Source organism: Melospiza melodia, chromosome 10 (genome assembly GCF_035770615.1).
Source record: "Melospiza melodia melodia isolate bMelMel2 chromosome 10, bMelMel2.pri, whole genome shotgun sequence".
Classification (NCBI taxonomy): domain Eukaryota; kingdom Metazoa; phylum Chordata; class Aves; order Passeriformes; family Passerellidae; genus Melospiza; species Melospiza melodia.
In genome coordinates this window covers 30,184,034-30,211,035 of record NC_086203.1, presented here as the reverse complement: position 1 = coordinate 30,211,035, position 27,002 = coordinate 30,184,034, and the positions used below count along the sequence as shown (strand labels likewise).

The 27,002-nt window shown below is 49.5% G+C and overlaps 1 protein-coding gene across 1 annotated transcript; it reads right to left on the bottom strand.

Moving 5' to 3' along the window:
- Positions 1 to 1,615: 1,615 nt before the first annotated feature.
- Positions 1,616 to 18,657, bottom strand: ARL8B (ADP ribosylation factor like GTPase 8B). Its single transcript, XM_063165055.1, has 7 exons — positions 18,496 to 18,657; positions 9,831 to 9,911; positions 9,179 to 9,252; positions 8,665 to 8,758; positions 7,998 to 8,065; positions 7,697 to 7,767; positions 1,616 to 6,336 (listed from the first exon to the last, which is right to left on the bottom strand). Exons 1-7 carry the CDS (start codon positions 18,616 to 18,618, stop codon positions 6,287 to 6,289), a joined length of 561 nt encoding a protein of 186 aa, XP_063021125.1. The 5' UTR covers positions 18,619 to 18,657; the 3' UTR covers positions 1,616 to 6,286.
- Positions 18,658 to 27,002: the final 8,345 nt, after the last annotated feature.

Below are 27,002 nucleotides of genomic sequence, written 5' to 3'. Positions count from 1 at the left end.
CTCCCCGGACGGGCCCGGGCCGGGAGCCCTGCCCAGCGCTGGGCCCTGCCCTGCCCGGCGGGCACTGCCACAGCGCTCCCGGAAACGCCCCGGGGTGCCGGTGACAGCGCTGGGCAGCAGCAGGAATTCCTCCATGGAAAGGGCGCTCCGGCCTTGGCACTGCCCAGGGAGCTCTGCAGTGCCCATCCCTGGAGGTGTCACCTGGAGGTGGCACTCGGGGCTCTGGGCCGGGGACAGGGCGAGCATTGGGCACAGCTGGCACCGCCTGGGCTGGGCGGGCTGTGCCAGCCTCAGTGATTGCGGCTCCCGCAGCCGGCCCAGAGCACAGAGCGTGGCAGGGAAGGAGGCGGCGGGGCAGGAGCCGCGTTCCGGGAGCTGCGGTGGGAGGGAGCCGAGGCACCGCCCGGGCCGGGATCCTGGAGGAGACGGACACAGCGACTGCCATCCCGCAGTGCCAGCGGGGACAGGACGGTGCGTGGTGAGCGGAGCTCACTCCAGCTGTGACCGCAGCACTGGTGGCCCCGGGCACTGCTCAGGGACAGCCCCGGGGCAGCTGCAGGTCCCGAGAGCTGCAGGAAGAGAAGAGCTGACAAGTGCCAGGTGTGGATGTGGATATGAGTGAACACACTCCGGCAGTACTGGTAAAACCTCTTGAAGATAAACAAAAGAACAGAAAGAAACCACGGTCAGGGGAGAGATAAAGAGGAAACCCGGCTCTGAGGTACCCCAGCACCCTCAGCAGCATCTAGGTCACTGGCTGTGAACTGGTCACCTGTCACCGAGCTGAGCTGTCCTTCCACGATGGTGCTGCATCCTTTTACCAAAGTGCCTGGTTGGTTACAAGGAAATGGGACAGAATGAGAAAAATGCCTGCACAGGAAAAAAAAATAAAGGGCTTGTTATGCATGGACAGACAAGCAGACAATAATGATCTGTCTTCAGCCTGTATTGGAGAGTAGTTCAGGAGTCAGGTCTTGGTTTTCCAGTTATTGCAACAGGAACACTAGAATGAATAAATCCAAACCAAGTATCACAACTCAGTGGTCCATCCAAACTTCTGGATGCTGACTTTGGATAAAATCCTCTAGCCTGGACAATCTTTCAGTTCCCTTCCTCAGTCTGCAGAATTCATGGATCTTTTAAATGTTATCCAAACCAAGAAGGAACTTCATTATTGATTCTAAGAAGAGGAAAATTCCATCTTGCTGCAAAGACTGAAGTATCCACACCCCAAATTAACATTATTACACAAAAGCACCTTAACAGTTTACTTACTCTTCAGACTCTTGAGAAAACCAAGTTCAGCTTTAAATTTCACACACCACAATTTTTTCTTCCTCTACTGACAAATTTGCTGTTGTTTGTTGAATAATATAGTTCAACCCAATGGGTCTGTTCAGAGAAACACCAATGAGACCAACCAATGCTTCCAGCACCAGAACATAATCAGGAATGGGAATTTCACAGCCTGGCCTTTCAAAGTTGCCCCCACTGAGCACAAGGTTTCCAGTCATTCTCCAGATGAAGTTATGTAGTTAAATTAGGTAATAAGGGTTCTTAGCTATTTCTAACAATAATAAATCAGCTATCCTACTACAGATGAATATGCAAAAAATTGGTTTTCAACAACACTTTATTGAAGCACTTCAAAATTATCACAATGATACATGTTGCCTTTAACAGAATAAAACCTGTCATGTCATAATTAAAAGGCACTAATCCTGGCACAAAGGTCTACTTACCCACCTTCCACTGGAGGGAAATAAAAACATCAAGTATTTCACTTCTCCTTTTACAGAGTATGTGCAAAGCCCCCGTGAGTGCCGTTCTGAGTTTGCCATTGGAGTGGCACACAGAGAGAGCCCCTGTTCCACCAAGACATGCTGAGCAGCAGCAGCTGCAGCCCTGAGCAGCAGAGCCCTCTCGAGGGTCATGCTCTGGTGAGACACGTGCTGCACTCACCTTTTGGGAACTGAAGCCCTGAAGCTCAGGCACTCACACACATGATTTCTCCTGTAACACGATTCACTGTCCATGTCACCTCAGAAACACAGCTAGATCTGTTCTGCAGCCCTTTTGGGGATCCACACTGTCAGGTCAGTGCAGGAGCAAGGCAGGGGAGCAGTGTGGGCATGCGGGGGAAGCACAGTTCCTGCACAAAGCAAACCAGGACGTGCCACTGCACAGCCACAAACGACAAGGGAAACCTCAGGGAGTTCAAAGCTTGATAGTCCTGCTAAGCCATGCCTCAGGTTATTACAGATCCCTGCACAACACTCCTAGATTCCACAGACAGACTTTAAGGCATTTTCTTTGGCCTTTACTTCTACCAGAAAGTGAAGATTATGCAGTTTGATTTGTCAGCACCCAAAATCTTTCTAACCTGTTTCCATCAAGATGCAAAGGGAAAACATAAATCATTGAGGAACTGGATTATTGGTTCCACAGATGATGGAACAGCTGCACATTTGTGCACCTTTCCTGTTGCCAAGTGGGGGGAAGGAGCTGCTCTGTGCAGCTGCCCAGCCCTCAGCTGTCCCTGGGTGATGGGAGCTCCCCTGCTCTGTAACTGCATCTATGGAACCACCACCCACACTGCAGCTGGAGGACAAGGACACTCCAAGGGAACTCTCCTGCAGAGCTGTGGGGGCAAGCACAACCCTTCCTCATCCATCTCTGCTGCTCCAGGAGCACCTGCACTGAACAGAGCCACCACCAAGGGCTGAGAGCTGAGTTAAAGCCAGGACAGCACACAGTGCCCACAGAGGCAGGATTGCTGTGCAGCTCCCAGCTATTCACCACCACACAGTGTCTGCCTTTTCACAAGAGCTGCTTTTCTGAACATGCCAACAGTCAACACCTGCATCAGGGGAGTTTCAGGACTGTGTGACATAAGTATGGCTATATTGATGTCAAATGCAATAAACTAAAATGCGTTCCCAAAAGCAACTCTTGTGAAGAGAATGGGAAATTGAATCAGCCTCTTTTTACTGTCCATGCTCCCTACAGAGCCTGAGACAAGTAATCCTGGTGAGATTACATTTCTAGAACACAGCTGCAGCACTCAAGTTCAGCAAACACCACTAATGCCTGTGCTGGGCTCCACACCTTTATTAGGCCAGAAAAGATTTAACCTTGGACATCAAGTGCCAGATGAATGTTGTTTTCAGTCCAAGGCGGAAGGTGTTGAGAAGGAAACAATTCCTCCTCTTTTCCAAGAAAAGGTACCTGGCAAGTTACTCAAGGCCAGAACCAGAACAATGCAGCCCCTCTGAGGGCTCCTTCCTGCCCCAGCAGTAGCCAAGGGCAGCTGGCAGAGCAGTGCCACCACACTGTGAAACCCAGCTGGGCATTTGGGGTGTTGCAAATGGACCTTTTAGAGCACACACATCATGGGGGGTCCTGTGCCTCTCCCTGCTATTTACACCTAGAAACTGGTACTGAGATAGCACATCAAGCAAAGAGCTGTGGGGCAGCTCATAGCACAGCTGATTTACTGAATGACTGGTGCTGCTATCACACCCACCAGGCTGACAAGCCTTAGTGCACTGACACTGTGTTCACATTTGTGTCTAGAGACATTTTACTTTGACCATGACCTGCAGGGAGCTTGTTTTGCATGCAGGAAACTCCCAAAGACATTTGCACAGCATCTTTAACAGGTCACTAGTCCTTTGCCCAGCTGAGTTACACATGAAGGATGCTCCAAGACCAGCACTCAGGACTAAAAACTGACCTGACACAGCCCAGTAAGTCTGAAAGCTTACATGGAGACAAGCCTGAAACAAGACATCAATTTCTTAGCATTAATTGGAAGATGCTGACAGACACTTTTATTAATTAATCAGTGTCCTAAGAGAAATTAATACAACAAAAACCTTTGGGAAGAACAGTCAGTGAAACTTCAGATTAAAATCACAGCAAAGATTTTGTTCAAGACCTCAGTCAACAAAAGCCTCACTTCCACTGAGATAAGAATCCTTCTGCTTTAATTGGCAGTGAATGATCAGGCACTACAAGATCTGACACTTGCGTAGAAAAACAAAGGTTTTACTCTAGGCTCAACACAAGAACCAAAGCTTGCAGACACATGCATTTCTACCTCTCCTGAAAACTGAGCTCCAGAAGGCTGCCCCTGCTTCAGACCCTGCAGCTGACCAGTGCTCTTCACACACATAAAAAAGCCCTGCAATCTGCTCAGACTGACTATCCGAGCTTGCTCAGGTAAGGTGAGCAAGCCCCAGGCTTTAAAGGTAGTTTTGTGAGCATTTCACTGGAATAGTTGAACCACAGAATATAAATCAGCTCAGGTATTTACCAATCCTTCTTCCCCCACTGGAATCTTTGGCAGAGGAGACAAACATCCCATTGTGTTTTTCCATGATTTCAGCCACACCAACTCAAGTCAGGCAGTTAAGTGTCAATACAACCCTCAAAACATAAGTTTATTGAATAAAGCTGAAGAGCAGTAAACCAACATATGCATCCACCTAAATAAAAAAAAATCACGTATTTACAAAGTTCAGTAATTGTATAAGTTGTTCACATGCAGAGAGTAATGCACAGGTTAACAATTGGTAGTGTTTGGATGCCATAAACGCTGAAAGCAGTGAAGTAGATAAACACCAAACACATTAAGTTTAGCTATAGGCCAGTTAACTAAACAGTGACCTGGTCCCCCACAAAGATTCACACATTCTAGTTTAGTTTCCTCATGATAGGCACAAGCAAGTTTGCTAAATAAAAGTAACTGTAGCAGTTCTGGAGAACTCGGGACTACAGTAGCAAGTTAATACACCCTCTCCTCTACAGCACCAGAGTATGGATTAATTGAAACCATGCTTCAGAGAACTGAAAGGGGACAGAAAGTACAAATGTAACTTCAGACTGAAGGCAGGCAGCGTGTAGTGTCTGTGCAGCAGTGCCAGAGCTGGGACAGGACAGTAAGGCCATGGCAGGCTGCAGTAACACTGGCTCTCAGGACAGAGGGGACAGGACTGCTCCCAGGGCTGCAAACCACGTGAGGTGAGGAGTCACACACAGTGTGAGGCAACACAAGCAGCTGCACATGGATCTGCACACACCAGGAGCCACACTGACACTGCTGATGAACAAACCAGTCTCAACAAGGCTGTCCCTTTAAATATGCTGAAGTCACTGAGAAAGTAAAGCTACAGAAACGTTGAGTCTTGAGTTTATACACACTTCCCTAAGCTGCAGGAGCTAGTCAAGAGACAGGATCGATTCATTGGCTCTCTTGTGCTTTGACACAGCAAAACATTTCATTGCATGTGACAGGCTTTGCACATGGTTACATGAGAAAGCAGGCGGGTCTAGAGTTGTCACAATAGCCCAGGTATTCCATAGCACCAGGTGAAACTGTGCCCAGCCATTCCAGGAGCAGGAGAGACACTGACAATTACACACAGATTGTGCTAAAGGTCAACAACTGCCTCGATACAAGAGCATCGGTAATTTGGGTGTCATGCAGCTGCTCAGAATGCATGTTCTGGTTTCAGAGAGAGACCACGAGAATCTGGAGATAGAAAAATGTGTTTGAACACAGCCTGATGTTCCTAGCAATTTGTTTTCATGCTGGAATACTCCAATTTTTGAAAGTTTGACAGAACAGTCCATTCCCATCCCCCACGTAAATGTTAAACAGAAGCAACAGAATGATTTTAAACAGATGACTTTCCTAATTCATCACGAGAGTTTTCTTTTTCAAGTGACAGGATCTCAGCTGTAGATTAGTGATGCTGATCTATGCCTTGTGCTCCCCTCTGCAAAGTTTCAATTTCTCTGCTTACATACACACATCACATGCATCTGTGAGATCAATCAGTATCCCACAATTCACGCTTAAATGTTTTCTAACTACTGTATGTGGCATCTTACAGAATCTTAATGCTGTCAAGCATCAGCATCTTCAAGCCACTAAACACTAGAAATAAAACACTTGCTGAAAATCATATAAAAACCTGGCCCTGAAAAACCAGAACAGAGTGTACCATCGTAGTTAACATGGTAGAGATATTTCTTTAAAAAGCCCCCCCACAACCCTCCCACCACAGATGGTTGTAAAATAAATATTTGTGCTGACTTTATCATGACAACTCTAGTTGTTTTGTGACAGAATAGGAATACAAGTCTTCAGCAGTGCACATGAGAAATGAACCGTGAAAAGGCAGATTCTTGATACAGGATTTTGGGGTAGTATCTCATTATGGAGGGAAGTGGACAATTGAGATTATGGCCAACTGGTACTGGAGATTCCAGGAAGACTTCAGCTTCTTCTAGATTTTGAATGCTGAATAAGCCACTGAAGCGTGATATCTACAGGAGAGAGAAGAGAAGTTCCACATTCAAGTGTCTGTATTGGTGTAAGTGATAAGGCTTTGGTATTCCAGTGTCCCCAACACAGGACAGGAATATCCCAGCCCTTCTCTAGAGGATGGCCAGGGCAGACGAACACAATGATTTTCTGGATGTTTGCTGTCCTTGCTTTGATCCTGTAACTGCTCAGCATCCTTTAGGTAACAATGAGAGGCACTGCCCCACACATCCTGGTTCCTCAGTCCAGCCCATTTCTAGGAATAAGATATTCCTTCATGGGACACTTCACTGTGGCTCCAATAAGTAGTTTTAGATCAGCAGTGCTCTGTTCAGCCAGCCTGCAGCTCCTGCCCTGATGAGCACAGAGCTGCTTTAGCCTGTGGTACAAGGCATTGTGCTCCTCCCTGCCTGGAAGAGGCTCTCCTAAGGAAGGGAAAGGCCCTGCCTTTTACCTTGTGTTAAGCCTTGTGTGGATCTCCACAGAAAGGAGCCTCTGCTTCCATCCAGCATGTCTGAACATTTAACTGATGCTAAGGTGACAGGGGCTTCTTGGAAGCCACAACTGCTCCACAGACTATTCCATTTTCCTAGAAAGAAGCTTTCTTCCCTATAAAGCCATCCTGGTATCCTTTAGAGCTTCTCCTGAGAGCATCACCCTGAAGTTTCCTCATCAGCAAACTCCTGTTACCCTGGCAATGCACCAGTGTTAATCCCATGGCAGCCATGGAAGGCACCAGGAAAAGGGTGGAAAGTGTTGTTAAATTCTGTTTTCACTCAGCTGAGATGACTCAGTTGACTCACAAAGCTTACGGCAAATACCAGAGATTACAGGACATGGTTTCTGTTTGAACTCCCCAAGTTCTGAAGCACAATATGATGTCTGTGCCAGAAAAAGGCACTGTTTGGCTGCAGGGGACTGGCAGATGCCACAACACAAACTGCTCTGATAACACAGCAAGGGAAGGTGATTATTTCAAGGGAAATAATCTTGGGGAATAAACTTGAGGAAAAACTTGCTGTGAGGACTTGGCATCCTGACCAAGTGAGGCAGAGGTGAGAGCACCTGACAGAAGTATAAAATCATTCAGGCCAAGGCAATGGACTAGTCAGCTCTTTCCTGCAAGCTGACTGAAGAAAGGAGCAGATTTCACAGGGACTGGCATTTTTGGTAACTACAGCCCCTAAAACTTTAACTCCAGTCAGGCTTCCTCACTGCCATCAGGAGTCATACTGAATTTAACTGGTCTTTGATTTGTTCCTGGTTTCCTGAAGACAAGAAGTTTGTTCAAGAACTTAAAGTCCCCCCAGTCCACCCTGTGACAGCACTTCATAATTCTCAGTGGTTTGGGTTAATAGTTACCTATATTATCTTTCTCTTTGCAAGAAATTGAGTAGCAGCAGATTTCTCTGTCCTGAATAGCAGCAAGATTCCTAGGAAAGAGAGAACAGGTCAGCACACATTTCACTGACACAAGGACTCTTACTGACAGTCTGAGCTGCTCCTCCTCCCCTTCCCCACACAACTTGTTCTGTACAATATTCAGTTACCTGCTGTTGCTGGGTTTTCCACTCATAAATGCGAGCTTCCTGATCTAATAACAACCCTATGTACACTAATTTACTGAGGAAGAGAAATGTTTCTTAGCAAGGGTTACACTTACATCTTTTCAATTAGCTGTTTCTCATCCAAAGCATTAGGAAGGTCTCTCTTATTTCCGAGTACTAGAACCTGAAATCCAGAGAAGGAAATGATTGTAGCTTTGCTTTAGAAAACCACAAACAGACAAAAACCCCAATCAAAACCAGAAAACCAACAAACTTCAAGGGAGTCTCATGAGCAGTGTGGATCTGTCTATTAAATCTAATGGAATAAGATATTCACAGTTAAACCAGATCAATAAAGAAGACTGACCTAGTCACAGGGAAAGAGGGGGTACAAATAAACTGTTCTGTGCAAAGAGCAAGCAAGAGAATATGTCAGCTGATAAATCTGAAAACATTTGCAGCACACTCATTGAGATTCCCCAAACTTACTCTACAGTTCTGTACTACGCTGTGGTTAACCTTTAGTCAACAGCACAAACTCATACTGTGGAATCCTCTAAACTTCTGCCTTAATTGTATTTATTATGTTTTGGGAGCACTGAGTGAAATAAGACCACTGAAGGTCAATAATTGGTTTGAGGCACTGGGGTCAGGCACTGTCCATGCCTATACTGACCAGTAAGGTTGGGCCTTATAATTCAGGGTTCAAGGCAGACTTCAGAGTTGCTCAAGTGTGCACATTCCTCAGAGACATTTAATGGTGTCTAAGGTGATGTTACTTACAGGGATTCCTTGTAGCTGGGGCTTATCTAGAAGATTGTGCAGCTCATTCCGAGAGGCTTCTATTTTGTCACGATCTGCAGCATCTACCATGTAGCTTTAAAGAGAATTTCAGGTTAGGTCAGCGACACTGAGCTCCTGCAGAAACATCACTTTTTTTTTTTTTTCCTTTACACTGCCAGGTTTGGGCACATTCAACAAGGCTTTCAACAAAGCTAGGCCTTCTGAGCAAAGAATTTAGTTCTTTAAAAAAAAATTCTCTAAGAGCAGAGCAGAAGGAAGATGCTTTGAGTCAGCACTGCCACCCAGTTCAGACAGGGAGGAGTTAGTACTCCAGATCAGACACTGATAACATAACCCATCTGAGCCCTGAACTGAAGGGTGAACAAGGTCAGTGTGGTTGCAGGGCAGGCTCAGAACCACAAGGAGAACTACAGAGTGAGGCATGCAGTGTTAGGGAGGCTCCCAGAGGAGGAAGCCCGTGTGAAGGAAGCAGAGTTGAAGGAAGGACACTTACACAATAGCATTAACTCCTCTGCAATATCGCTCCCACATGCTCCGGAATCGGGGCTGCCCTCCTATATCCCAAATCTTAAGGCAAGGGGAGAAAGACAATTTAGCCATGCACTGTGTTCAAACATGTCAGGCAAAGATAAGACAAGAAATCACTACAGTTTTTCCTTTCTCCTTAAGCAGCTGCTTGACCCCTCCCATGCTAAAACGGGAATAATCCCCTGCACAGCTGCTCAGAGCTTAGGGCCAGCAGCAGGAGGTGCAAACTGGAGCACCTAGCACCAGATGTAACAGCATCCTGTGTATGAAGGTTACATACTGAGCTACACAAGAAAACACAATGTATTCACTTCAAAATCCTTCCCCTAAGCAAACTGATGAGCAGGAAAGCAGCATCTCTGGGCCTCAAACACTCAGATCTAAGCCAGACAGCATCATCACAACAGTGCTTTAGCTAGTCCATGAACCTGGGAATCACACACAGATTCTCATTTCAGAAACCCCATAAATAAACATAAATGTCTTCTTAAGCTACTGACAGATTTAGCTGAGCCTCTTCAGTGTTCTATATTTGCCTCAAGGCTGGAAGCAAAACAGAGCAAACATGTAAATTTCAAACTAGAACCTAAAGAAAACAGTCAACAATGGCAACATACCTTTATTGTAACATTACCCTTTGTAACCTTCCTCATGTTGAAGCCCACAGTAGGAATCATATCTTCACTGAATTGACCTGACTGGAAAAAAGAAAAACAGAGAAAGTTAAATTTAGCGCTTATCTGACACAACTGGTTTACATAGTAAAATATCACAGGCTTTTTCTAACCGTTCACCTTCCAACTGAAGGTTTTACAGCCAAGAAGTCGTGGATGTTAAATCCATGTGTACTGGAGCTTGTGTGCAGTCAGACAACTCATTTCTTACAAGCACTGAAATCGTTTTTCAAGCCTTGAGGCAGCCAGAGGAGCAAAGTCACCTGGAGAAGAGCTTTGCACAGCTCAGCAGATGGACAGCCAGGGCAAGGGAGGAAGGAGCCATTCACCTGCTGGAGCCAAGGCCTGCCTGTGGGGATCTCCCAGGTATCTGGGAGCTAGAAATATCCAGAAGGGCTCCCTGTGATGCAAGCTGCTCTCTGGCCAGCCTTTGCAGCAATAAATCACTCCTGTGGAGGAAGCCTCCAGCCCACAGGTATGGGGTGACTCCCTGAGGAGCGTGAGAGGCTGCAAAGTGGAAGGACCTGCTGTGTCAGCTTCCTGCCAGGCCAGTGTCCAGCGTGTGCAGCAGTGGCAAACGCAGCTCCAGAGGATGTGAGCTTGTTTCCAGCATCACTCCCAGCTGGGACAGAGCTGCTGCAAGCACCACTGCACTGGAGAGCTTCTCCAGCAGCAGATGTTTTACTGTCTGTAACATTTCCATCTGCAGCAGCTCGAGAGCCAAGTTCCCAACTAGCTCCTGCAGCCACAACAAGAGTTTTCAACACTACTACAGATTTCTCCCTTGGCTGTTTGGCAGAAGGTGAATCAGCCACAGTGGCCATTATGAAGCTCACTACATCCATTATGTGTAATAGAACCAGACAGTCAAGCACACTTGGAAAAATTAGGGTTGATCCCAAAGCATTCAGTTGTTTAATTAGGGTTTGGTATCACAGCAGCAAAGTCTGCATCTCTCCCCTGACACTGGCCAGAGAAGCTCCCTGGGGCTCAAAGCCCTTTGGGATCTCTGAAGCAGGCACACCAGCCCAGAGTTAGGGCCTGACTGCCCACAGGCTGCAGGGAGCAACTGAGCCAGACCAAGTGGCCATGAAGGGCAGCAGGACCAGGGCTGCACGAGGAGCTTGGGTCAGACCTGCAGCACTGCTACAGAAGCCACTCTTCTACCCCTTCTAACGTGGCAGGGTGGGTGCCCAATGGGAATGCCAGCCCAGGAGCTGCCCATTCCTGCCCCAAATGCCAGGGCCTGAGCTGCCCATTGCAGCCAGAGTGACCAGCACAGCCCAGAGCCCATGGTCAGCTGTGCTGCCAGGTCTGGGCCAGCTCAGCTCAGCTCCTCAAACCAACCTCGCCTCTGAAGGGTCACTTGCCAGTTGCTCAAGCACCACAGCATTCCTGCCTCCACATTCCTGCCTCCAGTCACACCCCACACCCACAGCTCCTGTCCCAGTGTCTCCCAAGCACTCCCTGAGCCTCCATCTCTGCTGCTGAGCCTTACCCCAGATGCTGCCAACTATTCCCACTCAGATCCTTCTCTCGAGAGCTGTTCTTATCAATAGGAACACACATTCCAGGAACCTGCAGGACTCATCACCTCCCTGCTGCATTTATTTCCAGCAGACACGTGGGAAGCTGAGGTGTCCTATGAGAACAAGGCCTAGCCACAGTGAGACTGCTCCCAGCAGCTTGAGGAGGATTTTGGTGCCTCTTCATCCTGAGCTGGGTGGTCTAGAGGAGACTCCCACTGGGATATCTGCCTTGTTGGCCTAATTCCTACCCATAAACCACCTTATCGTGATCCTCATCAAGCTCTAGGCTGCCCAAACACTCCCTGCCCATCCCTGTGAGGAGTTTACAGCCCTCCCTTGCAGCACTCGCTGTGCCAGTCATCCCACTAATTGCAGCACCCATTTCATGTTTTCCCACTGCTCTTTCAGGACACAAATTCCTGCAGATTGGAGCAGCACTTCATTTGCTACATCTTTAATTTAATGTTGAAATTACTGTGACCCACCACAGGGAAACTTTTACAGCATCTTCAGGAAAGCTGCTGCATCTGACTCCTTCCCAAGTGCTCACTACCCACGCTGCACATCCCCTAACTTGTTTTGACTTGCTTAAAACCTCAAACCCTTAAACCTGCAGTCACCCAGTTGAGTTTCAGCTGTTCTCTGCTTTGCAGAGGGATGATCCAGAGCTGACATGAACACACGGGTCAGCTCAGGTCTTCATTTGAAAGACCTTCCCCTGACATGAGTGTGGGTGTTCCTCTGCTCACTGGACCCAGAGGAAGCTATTGGAAGTCCCCTTCTCTTTTAAGACAGGTCAAAAATTGGTTAAAACGATTATAAAGGATTTTAGCAGCAGACGGTGATCTCCTTTGATGGATTCTGCTACCACATTCAACCGCCTTGGCCCAGAAACTGTTCTCTACACTCAGAATTTAGAGGGCTTTTGTTTACTACCTCCTCAGAGGAAAAAAGCCAGGAATTCAGCTTCAACTTGGTCTATTCATATGCAAAAGCTACTCGAAGAGCAGCACAAAAGGAACATACTTTTACTAGCAGTCACTTGGTTTGAATCAGCCTTCCCTCCCAGAGCAGAGTGCTCAGTTCTATCACTGTGTGCTCACAATAAGATGCTTTCTGCTGAAACACCAGCTTTAAAACAAGTTTGATATGCACAGCAATATTGTCAATTCCCGACGGGAAAGCCTTTGGCTGCTGTCACACACAGCAGCACTGCTCAAACACTCATCAAGGACAGCAGCCTTGTTTCCAGCACTGCAGCCCACCGCAGCGGGGCTCCAGAAGGGCAGGAGCTGTCCCAGCAGCGACTCTGCTGCAAGCCTCAGCCCCGAGCTCACACACACACAGCACCAGCACAAACCGAAGGTCACCAAACAAAGTTAACTCCAAGCCTGTGGGAGATAAGGGACGGGGAGACTAAACAGAGCCATTTCAGAGGCCACCAAGAGCCCCCAGGACTAATCCTTCAGCCTCCTGGTTTGAGAGATGCTCCCTTCAAAGCTCCTGGAGAACCCAAACAAGAGATTTTAGTGCAGCATGAACCCACTTATCCAGATGAGTACTTATTACTCAGAGCAGCAAAACTGCATCCAGACTGAACTAAGGGACTTTATTCCATGGATCAGTTTGGGTTCAGCTCACCCAGTATCAGTGGCAGCACTAAAGCACAGACTGCAGCATTTCTGAACAAGCCAGCTACAGGTACAGCTCATTTCCCAGAGGAAAACTTTGGACAAGTGACAACTTGTCACCCTCTGACATTCCAGAAGTGTATAAAGGATGCAAGTTTAGTCTCTTTTATAATTTAATTAATATTACAACAACCTTATTAAACCTACCATTTCCAGTTGTCTCGAGTCAAACCATAAACCAAACAAAACACATTTGGGTTTCTTCATCTGCCTCTCCAAAACCATAAGCTACAGCCAGAAACTCAAACTCCAGGGAGTTATGGAGCAGTAGAGTGGTTTCAACTGGGAGGAACCTCAAAGCCCATCCAGTTCCCCCCTGCCATGGGCAGGGGCACCTTGCACTACCCCAGACTGCTCCAAGCCCTGTCCAGCCTGGCCTTGGACAGCTCTAGGGGCTCTAAGCAGCTTGATTCTGATTGCACAGCCTGCACAAGGACATTGTTTGTATCATCAGAGAAGGTCAGGGCAGCCTTTAGTTTGCATCTCATAAAGCTGACATGATTCACTACTGTTACAGGACCCATTTCTTCACAGGGACTCTGCTATCACACAGGAAAGATTGCTTTATCTTTAATCATAATACCTTTCATCCAGCTAGATGAGATCACAAACAAGCTTAACCAACTAGGAGACAACACCATTGGAGTATGGAATCCTGCCAGGACACTCCCAATCCACCTGAACCAGAACATTACACTAAACTCTGCTGCTCATCCCTAAAAATTTCTCTTCGCACTAAGAAAAAATGCTGCATGTCTCCAAAATGTCTTCTTAAAAAATTATTTTAAAAGCAGTGCAATTTTAGCATTATATCAAGCTACCCCTACACTAAGCCTCCTCTGCAACACTCATAGCCTCAACCAAGCAGTGCCTCATAAATGGACAAATCAACTTTCTACAGTCCAGCTTCCTTCTTTAGGAAATACTTCAGTGTTCCAGCCACTTGTGATCACGATCAGAAGCCTGAACTCCAGATTAGAAACTTAATCCCTGAAAGGCTTCCCAACAGCACTTCCAGGAATGATTCCTGCAGAAACCAAAACAGTGGTATATGACAAGAAAAGGCATTTTTATTTCCCCAGCCCTGAGTTTAACTGAATATTTAACAGGACATGGACTGCTTAGCAAATATTGACCATAAAGAAGGCATATGTCTGTCTAGAAGACAGTCATGTAAGAGCTCAGGATATTTCATGTTTCTGATAGTCAAGGAAAATGTCCTTATCCAGATGTTACCACTTAAAGCTCTGCCATTGCTTACCAAGTGCTCTAAAGGAACTCAGTACCAAGATGGAAAAAGGAGATTCTGATTTCAGTCACCTGTTTTAGCCCATCTAGGGTACAGGCAGCAGGACCTCAAAGAAAGGGTCTGAGTCACCTCCTAGGAGCTTTATTAGCTAATGAAGTGATGCAATGCATTTCAAGAGACTTCTGCCATTAAGAAACACTTCAAATTTTATCAGCCTTCTCCCTTAGCCACGGTGTGTATGAAGTGACAACACACGGGATTTATGGCCTGCCTGGGTGTTCAAGAGGCATTAAAACAGCAGTGCAGCTCTTTAGAGCAATATTTTCCTGCACTACTGTGGTGCGACTTCTTCAAGCCTAAGTTACTTTTAACAGCCATGAGAACAGAAGGAAGTTGCAGCTCCCAGCTGGCCAAACGAATCTTTCCTTGAGAGGCACTTCAGGAATTGCCTCTCTCTAGAAACCACAGTCTCATTCCAACGCTTGCCAGATATTCCAAAGTTAAAAATCCAACCACACTAATTCAGGCTCTGACACAAATCCTAAAGAGGGACCTTATTTACCCTGTCACCACAAACAGGTTGAGTTTAGCTCTTAAACCTGATAACCATATCAGAAAAGTCCAACTTCTTCCACTCCTCCAGATCTCTGCTCACTGACTACCAGGCTAATGAGCTTCAGTGCCAAACACCTGGATCAAGGATCAACCTGCCAGGCATCAGGAAATACTTCTACAGAAACCCCAGCGCATGCCACTGTTCCGTGCAATAGGCTGTGGAGGCTGCAGGGGTGCCCTGTCCCCCAGCTGCAGGGGTGCCCCGTTGTTCCCCAGCTGCAGGGGTGCCCTGTTGTCCCCCGGCTGCAGGGGTGCCCCATTCCCTGGCTGCAGGGGTGCCCCATTCCCTGGCTGCAGGGGTGCCCCGCTGTCCCCCAGCTGCAGGGGTGCCTCACTGTTCCCCATCTGCAGGGGTGCCCCACTGTCCCCCAGCTGCAGGGGTGCCCCCACTGTCCCCCAGCAGCACACCTGCAGGGCCGTGGGCAGGCTCAGCTTACTTGAGTTGTGTTTCAGTGGCCTCACACGGCCCCAGCAGCCCCTCGTGCTCCCCACAGCAATATTCCCAGTTCCTGGGCTGAGGGAATGGCCACGAGCTGCAAACACCACCAGGTCCTGCAGAGGCTGTAAATAATGGGCATTTGCAGGGCTCGGCTCAGGAGCCGACAATCCCAGATGCGATCCTGGGGATGACATGCAGTTTCTCTGAATAAGAGCCACAGGCCATCCACATTAGGGAAATTAGGACCAGGAAGAAATGATATCCTCCCTTGTGAGCAAGTTTACTCACACACATGGAAAACTTATGCTTAATATCTAATTAGAGACAGTGACTAATGCAGAGCCTTAGAAAAGCAGAAGCTGCATTAGCTGATCCAGCTCTAACGAGATTTCACTGCTAACGTTGGGTTTTAAACCTCCTAATCAAACTGAACACAGGAGGGTTGGGGTTGGGAGGGACATTCAAGCCCATCCAGTGCCACCCCTGCCATAGCAGGGACACCTCCCACTGTCCCAGGCTGCTCCAGCCCTGTCCAAGCTGCCCTTGGGATCCAGGGGCAGCCACAGCTGCTCTGGGAACCTGTGCCAGGGCCTGCCCACCCCCACAGGGAAGGATTTATCCCTAATATCTAATCTAACCTTTCCATCTCGCAGTTCAAATCCATTCCCTCTTGTCCTCTCTCCAGGCCCTTGTTTAGCCTGATTACAAATGAAGTGTTTGTTTACACTGGAGGAATAAACGTGATCAAAACCCACCACCAATCTAGAAGAGGATTATTCTAGAACTGGACTGTCTGCCTCTTGTGGCCTGTCCACTTCAGCAGCAGCCAGGCCCTGTACCAGCTTCCCCGTGTAACTGGGTGAGTTTTCCCTCTAGTTCCATATGCCTGATTGGATGGGCAGAGATTACATTAGACATTTATATTGGATTAAACTCACTGTTGGCAGACTGGCAGCAGCCCTTTGTTAGGCAGCACACAACCTCCTGAGCCACAGCAAGCTCCTGGTGAGCACTCCAGCCTTCAGAGCTGTCCTACAGGACATCTTGCTGTGTCATTCCTTTCATTTCAGTTTTGAGGAATCCCAACAGCCTCATCCACCCAAACCATTAACTGGCCTGCAGAGAGCAGTTGTTCTTTTCCTGCACTCATCCCCAGATGCAGACTCTGAACTAAAGTCAGTCAAGGAAGCAAACAAGGAAACAGCTCTGCATGCCATGAACTGCACTGTTCTGAAAAGTGATTTTGCACTGGAAACTGAAGCTTATGCCATTATTTTGTTTAAACAAATAATACAGACCTGGGCAAACCCTTTCCCTCTGCTTTTTTTGTGTAAAGGCTCACCAGATTTCCTAATTAAAAACTTCAGAAATGTGACCTGATGCTTTTAAACTAAACCAGCTAAGGAGGCTGTGTCAGCATGCTCAGCAGCTTCCTCCCTGCCCGGGGTTTTGCAAGGCTCCCTGAATGGCACTCACTCAGATAAATGCCTGGGTGTGATCCTAACATGTGGCTGAAACCGTGCAAGATCCAACCCCCGCAGAGGAGGCTGGAAACAGCTCCAGCTTTACTTGGGGAAACTTCTCCCACTGGAGACAACTTAGGTGGACTCAACTGATGTGCAGCTACTACAGCTCTGACTGCTGCACATACCTGCAGTGAGTTGCACAGGTTACTCCCCAAACTCGTGCTGCTGCTACTATACAGAGGGAAAGCATTTTCTTGTTATGGGCCATCACCAGGAGGACTCCAGATGATTAACAGCCTGCCCAGAGCCCCCAGCTGCAGAAACACTCCAACCAGTACCAGCTCAGCAGCCACAGATCGAGGCTGTACAACACTCTCAGAGCTCCATTTCTACAAATCCGAGCCAAGATGTATTGGCAGAGTGTGAAAGAAAAGGTTCCTGGCGTTCCTGGGTCACTCCAGCAACTTTTAGCTGACAACAAGCCAGAGAAGTTACCTTTCATGAAGTAACCCATTTTCCACGATCATCAGGAGCCCACTGAGTGCTCACACCTGAGCTACACGAGGGCTTGGTTATGGTTTGCCAGGATGTTTGTCAGTGTGCAAGGGTGATGCACAACTGCAAGAGAATGAAAGTCCTTTTCCCAGCCACTAACTCAATCAAGTGGCACTTAAATAAACACAAACTTACAAGAATTCCATGGTGCTAAGGACACAGCCTCAAAAACCAAGAGACAAGCTGAAGGTGTGCTCACTCTAAAGCTGGGGACATCAGCTTTCTCCTTCCAGGTGCACTGCACTCAGGTCACTCACACTCCCTGAAAAACCAAAAGACACCCTGGCTGCCCATTTCAGGAGCTCCAAAAGTCCAGCCTGTCTCCTGGAATGTTTTCCATCCCATACATCAGCAGAGCAGGACACTGATGAAGCTGAACACGCCTGCAATTTAGGCAAAGCCACTCTTTATCTCGTTCAACAATGGAAAAGCTTCGTGTAGGAGTATTCCCACACCCTTCCTTTACCTGCTCCAGGCACATCACCAGATCAGCAGGCCCCAGTGCTGATGGGCTGCTGATGGGCTTGTGAGCTGTACTTCTCAAGTAAGTTACACCTTAAGAGAAAGATTATTTGAGATGGGTTCCAGCAATCGATAAGCAAATATTTGAGAGGAGAACCGTGAGTAGGTGCTGACACTTAAGTGATTTAGGACTACCGAAAAGCAGCCAAAGAGAGGCGGCAGCTGAAGACACACAATGTTATCTCCACATCTGCTAAGAGAGCCCCGCCACACCGACACCCTGACTGAAAGGCGCCTTCCGAGCCCGCTGTGGGGCCGACGCTGCTGGGGGATCGGTGTCTCCACGGGTTCCCAAAGGTTTACGGAGGCACGGCAGCCCCTGAGGCTCGGCCATCCCCCCAGCGAGGGCTCACACCCTGCTCCCCGCGGCCCGGCCCGGTCCGGTCCGGTCCGGCCCCGCTCCATCCCCGCGGCCCGGCTGGGCCTGGCCCGGCCCGGCTCCATCCCCGCGGCCCGGCTCGGCCCGGCTCCATCCCCGCACCCCGGCCCCGCTCCATCCCCGCGGCCCCGGGCCCAGCTCGGCCCCCGCCCGCCCCGCTCACCGCGATGACGTTGACGAAGGTGGTCTTGCCCGAGTACTGCAGCCCCACCAGGGTCAGCTCCATCTCCTCCTTCCAGAAGAGCGAGCGGAACCAGTCGAGCAGCCGGGACAGCAGCGCCAGCATCGTGGCGGCGGGCGGGCGGGCCGGGGGCGCTGCGGGCCGGGCCGGGGGCGCTGCGGGTCGGGCCGGGCGATGGCTCCGGCGGGCCGGGACGCTGCGGGCCGGGCTGTGCCGGGCTGTGCCGTGCCGGGCGCTGCTCTCGGCCGCTCCGGGACAGCCGCGCTCGTCCGGGCCCGGCTCCCCCCGCCGCCCTCACGTGACGCCGCGGTCACCCGGCCCCGCCGGCCCCGCCCCGGCCCGCAGCGCTCCCTGGCGGCCGGAGGACCCGCGGCGGGAGAGGGCGGGGCGGGGCCGCCATGGTGGGTGTGGTGAGGAGTGACACCTCCCTAATCCCGCCATGTTGGGTGTGGTGAGGAGGGTGTGACACCCCTGAGCCGCCATGGTGGGTGTGGTGAGGAGGGTGTGACACCCCTGAGCCGCCATGTCGGGTGTGGTGAGGAGGGCTGTGTCCCCCCTACGCCCACTATGTTGGGTGTGGTGAGGAGGGCTGTGTCACCCCAAGCCCGCCATGCAGCAGGGTGGGCGGTGGTGACACCCCTGACCCTGCCATGGAGCAGGCTATGCCCTGCCTTCTCCATCACAGGCTCCATTAGGCTGGGGAAGACCCCCAAGGTCATCGAGTCCAACACCACCTTGTCACCCAGACCTTGTCACCATGTCCAGTCGTTCCTTGGACACCTCCAGGGATGGAGACTCCTCCACCACCCTGGGCAGCTCCTTCCAGCACCTGACCACTCTTTCCATGAAGAAATTCCTCTTGATGTCCAACCTGAGCATCCCCTGGCACAGATTCCATCCGTGTCTTCTCGTCCTTGCCTGCCGCGGTGGGGATGGGGTGATGGTGCCAACCCTCACCGCTCACACACCATCCCTGCAGTGCTGTGAGGGCCCCCCAGGGCCACCCACAAATCCAATCCCAGCTCGCAGAGGAGTAAGGATTAAAAAAACTTCAACTGCAATATTCCCAGTTAGCCCAAGTATGTTTTAATCTAGTGAAATACAAAACCTTTTGTGTGCTCACAGAACTTCCAAAACCAAAAGGACAGCCCACTTCACCTCATTATCCCCAGTTATCTCACATAACCAGATGTTCTCCAAAAGTTCTTGCCTTTTGCATGGACTTTGGTAAACTGACTTTCTGCTTGAGCCAAATAAACTATGAGTAGGTAAGTGGTATCTAAATAGGTAACACTGACCAAACCACTCCACGAGGTGCATTTATCACAACTTACTGAGGTCACTTTAGTTTCCAGCAGGAAGCAAATCCAAGTGGAGTTGAAGGAGCAGCACGCATTGCATGGACTTTTTGGATGATTTACCAGGGTTCTTGTCACTGTAACTGGGGTTATTTCAATTCCCAGTCAAAGTAAGCCCAAATTCACAAATGTTGTGGCCTCAGCTCTGTGGGGAGTTACACAGTGGTTTGTGCACTGTGAGGCCAGGCAGGAACAAATAGAGAGGGAGCAGAAAAAAAATCACAAGGAAGCTGCAGGATGGGACTAATTGGTCTCTGCTCACAGGGCCTTGCACAGGAGGAGCAGCGAGTGCTGCATGCAGAGAATAAATCCCATTTCCATCCCTCCTCAGGCTCACAGGGCTGGGGAAGGCACTGCCTTCAAATGCCAGAGCCCTGCCACACTGAAATGAGGAATTCCCTGCTCCCAGCGGCAGGGAAGGCATTTGTGCCTGTGCTTTTCCACCCCAAAACACGGCTTTCCTTTGTAGCCATAAAAAAAGCCAACTAATATACTCCTTCCAATTAAGCTGAGATATGAACTGGACTTTGAAAGTTCTTAATCCATTCTCTGCTTCATTAACTCAGAAAATTTCATCCCCATGGTTAGCCCTATCAGAGAGGATGGAATGCCCGGCACCAATTAGTTCTAATAACGAGCTAAGTTGTGCACAGATTTCGGAGCCTGTCATTAGTATGAGAAAATAGGACAGCTCCTCTCAGAGCAGAATATCTTACAGGCCCTTCCTTTAATTTGTGTCTGGCTGACGCCTCCTCCGGCAGACAAAGGAGCTAATTGATTTGATGAGTTACAGAGCCTGCTGCGTGGCACCTCCCCTGCTGCCCAGCAAGGAGCTGCAGCCAAAACACAGTGACAATATTGCTCTGAGCTCCTGCTCCCCTGCTCCTTCACACTCCGTGCTCTGAGGAGGCAAACACACGCACCCTGGGAGTGCCCTCTGCTCCTTTGGGCACTGATTTTCTTCCAGGATTCAGCTGGGTTATAAAATGTTATAATAGAAAATGATGTAAATTTCAAATTCATAATATATTTATATTTATATTTATATTTATATTTATATTTATATTTATATTTATATTTATATTTATATTTATATTTATATTTATATTTATATACTCTTATATCATTTATATAATATAAATTATATTAATTATATATTATTTAAATGTTACCTATTATTATAATAATTTATACATCAATAATGATGTCATTAATATAATAATTTATAGATTAATAAAATCAATATTTATAGACATCTATATTATAGAAATTATTTCTATTATATAAATTATTATAAAATATATAATATTTTAATTTCATAATATAAATTATGTAAAATGTAATAATATTGAAGATATTATAAAGTGTAGTTATATAAAATTATAATATTAACAATATAGATTAAGAATTAGAATTATTTAATATATTATATTACATTATAATGTCTTAATTTATATTGATAATAATAATATAAATTATATATATTATATTATATGTTATTATATATATATAATGCAAAATGTAATAATATAGAAAATATTATAAAATGTCTTAGAGACTGTGGGTGCCTCCCAGGTGAGGATCCTCCCTTGTGGAGGGAGGGAGGGAGAAGCTCTCAGATCTGGGGAATCTGAGGGCTGTGAGGACAAACAGGAGCCTCGCTCTGCAGTGCCAGCAGGCAGCTGGGGGCTCTTTCCAGCTCTGCTCTTTCAAGGCTCACTCAAAATAATATCAAAAGAAACGGAGGCAGATGATAGCAGATACAAGATATGTGTCTTCTTATGTTACAGCCTCTTAAAGGAAAGGGTAAGGTTAGTGGTCACCTCTAGAGAGACGGACATTAAATAGCTGGTTCCTAAACCTGCACAGCCTGTAAGGCTCCTCCTGTCATTCTATACAGCATTTTAGTACTGCCACAGCATAAACAGTCATTAAATAACCCGAGGAGGCAAAGGAAGGACTTCTCTGTGTCTTCCTCACTTCTGCCCTGAAAAAATAAATGTGTCAGTCGTGCTGTTACTGCTTGAGTCAAACCAGAAGTATTCCTTTGCCATGAAGAGCGAGACACACGGTGAAAATTAAACCATAACTTCTTCCCTCAGAGATGTCTGCACGCTGCCAGCATGCCACAAAATGCTGCCTGTTTCTGCAGCCCAGGAAAGCCCCAGGTGGGGAGGGAGGAGGCAGGGGGGAGCCCAGCCCTGCTCCCCCAGCAGCCAGGGCAGCAGCGTGACTGCTGCGTGAGCCCTGACGCCAGCAGCAGGATCCCATTTCCAGAGCCACGGGATCGCTGCCCTGCGGCGGGGTCGGGCTGTAGGTCAGGGGTGCACGATCAGACACCAAGGTGTCTCCAGGAGTGCCTGCAGGTGAGAATCCTCATCCCAAGGTGACCTGGTGTCAGTTCGCTGTCCACACGCCTCCCTCACCTTGCAGCAAGGCTGGAAACGTGGCAGCTCGGGGGCTGGCAGGCTGTGCAAGTGTCTGTCACTGCCAGGGACAATATAAATGATGGCTCTCGCTCCAGCATCTCGGTTTCGTAGGTGCTGGCAAACACTCCCCAGCAGGAGCTGCTGCGTGCAAGTGATGACCTTTAGGAATGCTGGCATCTCCCAGTGCTGAAGGAGCAGGAGCATGAATCAGCAGAAGGGAGCAGGGGAAAAAAAAAAAAAAAATATAGTTAAAAAGGAGGCTGCTGTTAGCAGTAAGTTAAATAAAATTCTCCTGGTCCTCCAGTCAGATTTATTAGCAGTGACCTTGGCACTTGCAGAGCCCCCTGCACAAAAACCAGGCCCACGCTTGCAGATTTAGTGCACACTCAGGGCCTTGGCCAGCCCAGTCACCACATCTCACCCTTTCTGTGATTTAAATTTTAAACCTGCAAGGAAACAAACCCATTCTTCCAGCCTGAGCACAAACAGCCTCCAAGCGAGGCTCTGAAAGGCGGGCACAGAGCGCTGGGCTCCAGCTCTGCACACACACCTGTATGAGCAGATTCAGGGGAGCAGCGCCTCGGGAATGCCACAGCAGGGACTCCTTGGTGAGACTGAGCCCGGGGCTGCCCACCAGGCATCATGCACACGTGCCAGGCCAGGGGAGGCATTTCTGCAGCCCCTGCTTTGGGGCAGAGCTCCCTCCCAGCTGCCAGGCATTATCCAAACAGTGCTGCAGCCCCTTTCCCCACGAACCCCAGTGCCCACAGTCCGGGCTGCCCTGTGTATTTCAGTCCCTCCAGGTGTTGTGCAGCTCATGCCCATCAGCCGTGGCCCCTGGGCACACCTGGGCACCCCTGGGCACACCTGGGCACCCCTGGGCACACCTGGGCTCTGGAGCAGCCCCGAACCCAGCAGCACAGCACTGAGCCCGCCTGTGCAATTCTGTTTATTCCAGCCAGCATTCTGTGTTTGAGGCTCTGCCACACCACCAGGACCAGCCTGAGCCACCCACGGCCCTGGGTGCTGCCCCTGCCTCACTTACCCCTTCCCACCCTGGGAAGCGGGGTTGTGCCTGGCACAAAGGGGATGTGTCCCGGTTCTGAACAGCCTGTCCCACTGCGGCGGGCACGGGATGAACCCCGGCAGAGCCCAGGGATGCTGCGATGTCCCAGCGGGTCCCACTCGTGCTCCTTGCACTCTAATTTCCCCTTTTCCTCTCGGGTTTTCTCCTTGGCCAGCGGCTCTGCTGCCTTTGCTTGGATTTTCCAGCAGAGGGGGATGCAGCCTCAGCAAAGCCGTCCTCCTTCCCCGAAGGGTTTGGCTGCGTCCTCACCTTCATCCTCACCCTCTGCCTGCCCTGGCTGGGCTCCCTGCCCAGCACAGCCCCTGGCTGGCAGTGCCAGCACCCTCACCCGGCCCTGCCCTGGCACATGGGCACCGCAGCAAATCTTCCTCTCTATTTTTCGGGATAAATCCAAGGTGAGGGATGTCATCAGCCGTTCCCGAGAGATGGACAGCAGAACAGCAAAGCCAATCCCGTGTGAACCCTCCCCTGACATCTCAGGGGAGCTGTCCCCAGAGGTGTCACAGGTGTCACCAACTCTCACCTTGTGCTGAAGGAGCATCCAACCTGCGTCAGATTCTGTGAGGGGCAAATCCCAGCTGGTGCCTTTAGTGAGGGAAGAAGGAACAATCCACAGGTACAAAGGGGCTCCCAGGATCCCAGCCAGCTGAGCTGAACTCATTTACTCCAGCCAAACACACAACTGCTGCCTCAGCACCTGGTGACAATCCTGAAGTGAGCAGGGGACCTTCGTGTATGTCAGTGCTGAAATCAGGAGCAGAAGGTACCCAGCCCACTCTGCAGTCCCTCTTGCACTGGATTTTGGGTACTCTGCTTGTCTGTATTGCCCTTTGTCATCCCCTCTGCAAGTCCCCTGCTGGCATTTCACGGAGTGGGGCCATCACAAGGAACTAGGCACCCCACACCATCATGCCAAAGCTGGCCTTCAAGGTTATTTCCTATCAAATGCTCCTCTCCCGGCCATCCAGTTATTTTCTCCTTGGCTAAATCATCTGAAAATAGACTGCAGCCATCCTAGCTCTTCCTGCTTTGTATGCATGAGCAGGAAGGGGAATTTAGGATTTTGCTGTAATGCCATACACAAAAGCCTGCTGGAGAGCATCACTTTGATTAGCTCTTATTGTACATCCAAGAAAACAGAAAAGAATAAGAATAAGGGAGAGCCCAGCATGTGGCTGCTGTGCCTTGCTGCTTCAAGGCTGCTCAGAAAATCTGCCTGCTTGCTCAGGGCCCTCATCAGGAGCATATTTGTGCATATCCCAAAATGGCTTGGGTTTTATCCTCTTGATAACAAGGGGCAGAAGGGCAGGAGCACTGTAATGATTTGCTCCCTAGCACATCCCAAAACTCTGGCAATGAAGCAGCCTGACCCTGAGGCCTCCCTTCCCTTCCCTTGGTCACCTGCAGGCAGGTGTACCTGTCCAGCCCCCCACACCACACAGGGCACTGCAAAGCTCCCCAGCTGCCCACAGGGCATCCCAGCTCCTGGGAGTCTGACACGGAAAACTTGATTTAGATCTGGGAATTAAATTAGCAAAAGGGATGAAAAAGAAGAAAAATGTCTCACATCCAAGCACGCATCTTTGGCAGAATTTATGATTGGAAAAAAGTATTGGGATGTGAATTTTGCAGACAGCTCCGATGAGTGATGGAATGGACCAAAGTCCTCGCTCCAAACTGCCTGAGCTTTGAGGATTTGATGCAGATCCAGATTTTAAATTTCCATTGGGGCCTTTCCCAGTAAAACCAGAAGCAGAAGGATCTCGTTTGCTTACAGAGGCTGTACCAGACACTAACTTGCACCTTCTCCCCCTGTGTCCTGGCCACCCCCTTTTTACTCTTTCTCACTTTAGGTGAGTCTCTGTCGCAAGGCACTGACAAACTGAGCAATCCTGGTTCTCACAAGGGCACCATAGTTCTGGAAAACAGAATTCAGTGCAAGCATCTGCATATGGATTTTTTAAATAAACCTCATCCCAAATAAAGCTCATCCCAAGCTGTGGGCACTCCAATCATGTCTAAAAACACCAGAACACAGGAGAGACAGAATGCAATGGATGCTTCCCTGCTTCCCACCAGTCATGAGACTCACACAGCTCAAATCCCACTGTTACGCTTTCCCAGCAGACAAATCCTGCTTTATTAAACCAAAGTGCAAGGGAATTAGCAAAACCGCCCCTTTCCTTCACACTGCAGTGTATATAAGCAACCTAATCCATACGCCAAAGCTCGCCCCGCTCTCAAAAGCTCTCAGCTGGGAATTCCCGTCAGCAGCTCGCAGTCTCCCTCCTGTCAGCTCGGGATTACCTTTCCCTAACAGGGCAGGGAAGGAGAAAAACACGTGGGCACCTGCCAGGCTCATCCCTGCGGCTGCCCTGGCACCGTGACCCTGCCTGCAGGGACGGCCGTGGGGCAGGGGCTGCGCACCGACTAATTAGCGCTCTGCTCATTAAAGAGGCTCCTTTGGCTGACCCCACCGAATGCTTCCCATTGTTTCCCTCGGTCCCGTGGCTGCTGGGGCTGCTCAGCGGCGGGGGAGGAAGGGATTGATGGGCCGGGAGGGATCCCCATGCCCCGGCTGTCACCCTGCCCAAGCTCTGCCCAGAGAGAACGGGGCTGCGAGTCAGCACCGTGAGATAAGAGCTCACTGCAGCAGCACAAACCAGGGCTAACCGGGGACTGGGACGATGGAGCCTTTTGTCACACCAGGCTTAATGGGCCTCTTCAGAGGGAGCAGGAACCGGCGAGCATCGCAGCCTGGAATAGCGATGTGCTACATCCCATTTCTCAGGAGGGAGGAAGGAAGGAAGGACACGTGAAAAGAAAATAGCAGTAAATGATCCCACTTCATAATTTTTCTTCCTGTAACCCCTCTGGCCTTACAAACAGGAACTTGGTGTTAAACTAAAAATAAAGCGCGCTGCCCGTGTGGCAGTTGCAATGGGCGTTCCCGAGCGCCGCTGGGCTCAGCCCTGCTCTATAAGCAGCCTGGGCCGGGCACCCTAGCAAAGTGCCTGGCTTTGCATTTGCTATATTTACATATCATCAGTTATCAGGAGAACAGGATGTCCCAGGGGATCTGAAATAGGATACAGCACACTCCATCTCCCGGCGGTCCAGCCGCGGCCAGGCCCTGTGACTGATGCCGTTTGCCCGTCTGCCAGGGCTGCCCGGTGCTGACACCCACCCAGCCCGGCCAGCACGCAGGCCAGGCTGCTGTGGCATCCCCAGCCTCCCTCCAGACACGTGTGGCTGCAGCAGAGCAGAGCTGAGGGGTGGAAAGCTCCCATTTCTCTTTCTGCCACGCTATTTTTTATTATATTCTGCCCTCCAAACAATCGGGTCTGTATTCTCCTCCACACCTTGCTCCTTACACCGAAGCCCCAGCAGCCATTTCAGTGCAGGGTGATGGAGCACGAGCAGCCCTTTCCAGGTGGAGCAGTGCCAGGGCAGAGCAGAACCCTGGCACAGCTTCCTGCAGGCCATGGGGGGCACACAGGGGTGCAGAGAGGGCAGGGGGCAGGCAGGGGTGGTACCAGCGCCCTGGCACTGCACACCCTGCGAGGCACGGGCTGTCCTGTGGGAAGCACACGGGGTGCCCTGCCTACCTCACCA

Excerpts from the sequence above, each read along its gene's own strand:
- ARL8B (XM_063165055.1), bottom strand. The coding sequence starts at position 18,618 with ATGCTGGCGCTGCTGTCCCGGCTGCTCGACTGGTTCCGCTCGCTCTTC. Across the intron at positions 9,912-18,495 it reads CCTTCGTCAACGTCATCGCG|TCAGGTCAATTCAGTGAAGA; the intron begins GTGAGCGGGGCG and ends TCTTTTTTCCAG. Across the intron at positions 7,768-7,997 it reads AAACAGCTAATTGAAAAGAT|GAATCTTGCTGCTATTCAGG; the intron begins GTAAGTGTAACC and ends TCTCTTTCCTAG.